Here is a 2,068-nt window from a genome sequence, read left to right as displayed (position 1 = left end):
TGGGGGGGGGGGGGGGGGTGCTGGAGAGAACTGATATTTGAAGCAACTCACATTTTCACAGAAGCGTTCTCGATCATCTCGGCATGCAAAGTATAGGTGTCTGTCCAAGTGGAAGTCATCAGAAGAGAGTTCAGCCACCCGTAGAATTGCTTTCTTACAACGATCAGAAACCTGAACTCTACCATCCGTCTCTTCTGCCTCTTTTACCAGGCCTTTTTCCAAGCAGGCAACCACTTCTCCTTGTGAGTGGGCATCCTATACAATGAACATAGAGTATCAAAATCTTCACTCAAAGGATGTTTGAGCTCCATTACTACAGACAACCACCACCAAAATTAAATGATGTTCAAAAAAGGTACCTACATTCAAAGATAGAAGGTCATTTCAGAGAAGTGTTCTGCCCCTGCACACAGATGGAGGGCAGAAGCAATGATTCACAAACTCTAGAAACGGTTCATCTCGAAATTTGTGAGCTGACTACAAGCTGACTCAGATGCCAAGACAGGACCAGTGAAGCAAAATTTAACTGCAAAAGAAATCTGTTGTGTGCTCACTGCTCTTCTCTCTTTGCAGCCCAACTGCCTTGAACTATATCTCATATAGTGCATATTCACTTAGTGCCACTGGCTCAGAGCTTTATTGATTCTCTAATGCTTCTGGGATTGTTTTAATAAGCTTTAAAAGAATTATCATCATTTAGATACTGTTTAGAGCATCTTACCAAAATGGCCATCTTTAAACTCAAAATAATTATCAAAATAATTATCTTTAAACTCCTTCAACCATAGCAACAAGCAGCACTGTTGCATGAAGAGAACATTTTTTGGTGAGGGGAGGGATTATAGCTACTTCAAGCTGAAGAACCGTTCATGCTAGTCAACAATAATTAGAATGTTAAGAGCTTGCAAAGGAGCTATAACCAATAGAGTATTCTCAACATTAATTCCTCGGGGGGGGGGGGGGGGGGGGGTAAGGGGGGGGCGGGGGGGGGAATATATCAAAGCATCCCAATGCTACACTGAGTCTCTGAAGTTCTGCAGGATTAGCTTTGAACTGATTAACAGGCATGCATGCCTCAATATCCCATAGGAGTGACAGAAACCTGAAGTTAACTTTGTTTCATAAGCAATGGCAGCAAGTGACCAGAGCACAGCTGCCCCCCCTTCCACAGAAATGGCACAAGATGTATTGCTTCCATCCATTCAGCCAAAGTTAATATTCTGGTGCTGATTAGTCAAAGCATGCCTCTCAGCCATGCCAGTAGTTTTCAACCTTTTTTCATTTTGCGGATTCCTAAAAAAATCCTGAATGGAGGTGCGGACCTCGCCAAATTCTAAGTGTGGGTCTGCGGATCCCAGGTTGAAATCCACTGTTCTAGGCACATGTAAAAGTTAAATGAAAGGTATGCAAGCTTCCTAGCATACTACAGAAGGTATTTTCAGAATCCGCCTCATTCATTTTTATCAGAACCTCATCAAGACAGGGGAGGGAGGAAGGAATAGAGAACAGACCTATTACTACAGGCCTCCCACATCAAACCCCCTTTCCTTCATTTTATGTGCCCTGGTGTGCACCAGAGCTCCTACACACACACACACACACACACACACACACACACACCTCTCATGCTCAGTCCACTGCAGATGCTGTATCAGTGGGGTGCACAGTGCATCATAGGAGACATTAGCAGGTAGCATAAAGCCTGGGGATATTTACATGCAGCTTCTGTTAGCTGGAGGGTGGTGGCAAAAGCTTTGTCACTCTAAGTTGGTTTTGTCCTGCTGGCAGAAAAAGGGATTCTGTCACTACAGGGAAGTTGTGAATGTAGGTGTAATTAGTTTTGCCAGAAAAGCTTGAACTTTTATAGTGTGCAGAAAGGAGCAAACATTGGCCCAAGTCTAAATCACTCAGCCTGACATATTCCACTAAGATACTGGTGTTAAATTTAGAGTAATACTTGCAGACTCAATTTCTATATTTACTCAAATTCTAAGATAAGGCGTTTTCCCCCCATTAACATGTAGGAAAAAGGCCAGTTGTCTTAGAATTGAGTGGGGGGGGGGGGGGC

At 43.5% G+C, this 2,068-nt stretch overlaps 1 protein-coding gene across 1 annotated transcript in view; it reads right to left on the bottom strand.

The window, feature by feature from the left end:
- GLG1 (golgi glycoprotein 1) overlaps positions 1–2,068 on the bottom strand; it is a gene marked incomplete at its 5' end in the record, with an annotated part of 114,307 nt that overhangs the window by 60,486 nt on the left and 51,753 nt on the right. Inside the window, one exon of the mRNA XM_014518313.2 lies at positions 52–255. Coding sequence (XP_014373799.1) covers positions 52–255 — 204 coding nt within the window. The remainder of the gene's footprint in view (positions 1–51; positions 256–2,068) is intronic.

This window comes from Alligator sinensis, unplaced genomic scaffold (assembly GCF_000455745.1).
Source record: "Alligator sinensis unplaced genomic scaffold, ASM45574v1 scaffold203_1, whole genome shotgun sequence".
In the NCBI taxonomy this organism is placed as follows: Eukaryota; Metazoa; Chordata; order Crocodylia; family Alligatoridae; genus Alligator; species Alligator sinensis.
The sequence above is the reverse complement of the archived record's forward strand: the minus strand, read 5'-3'. Positions and strand labels throughout refer to the sequence as shown.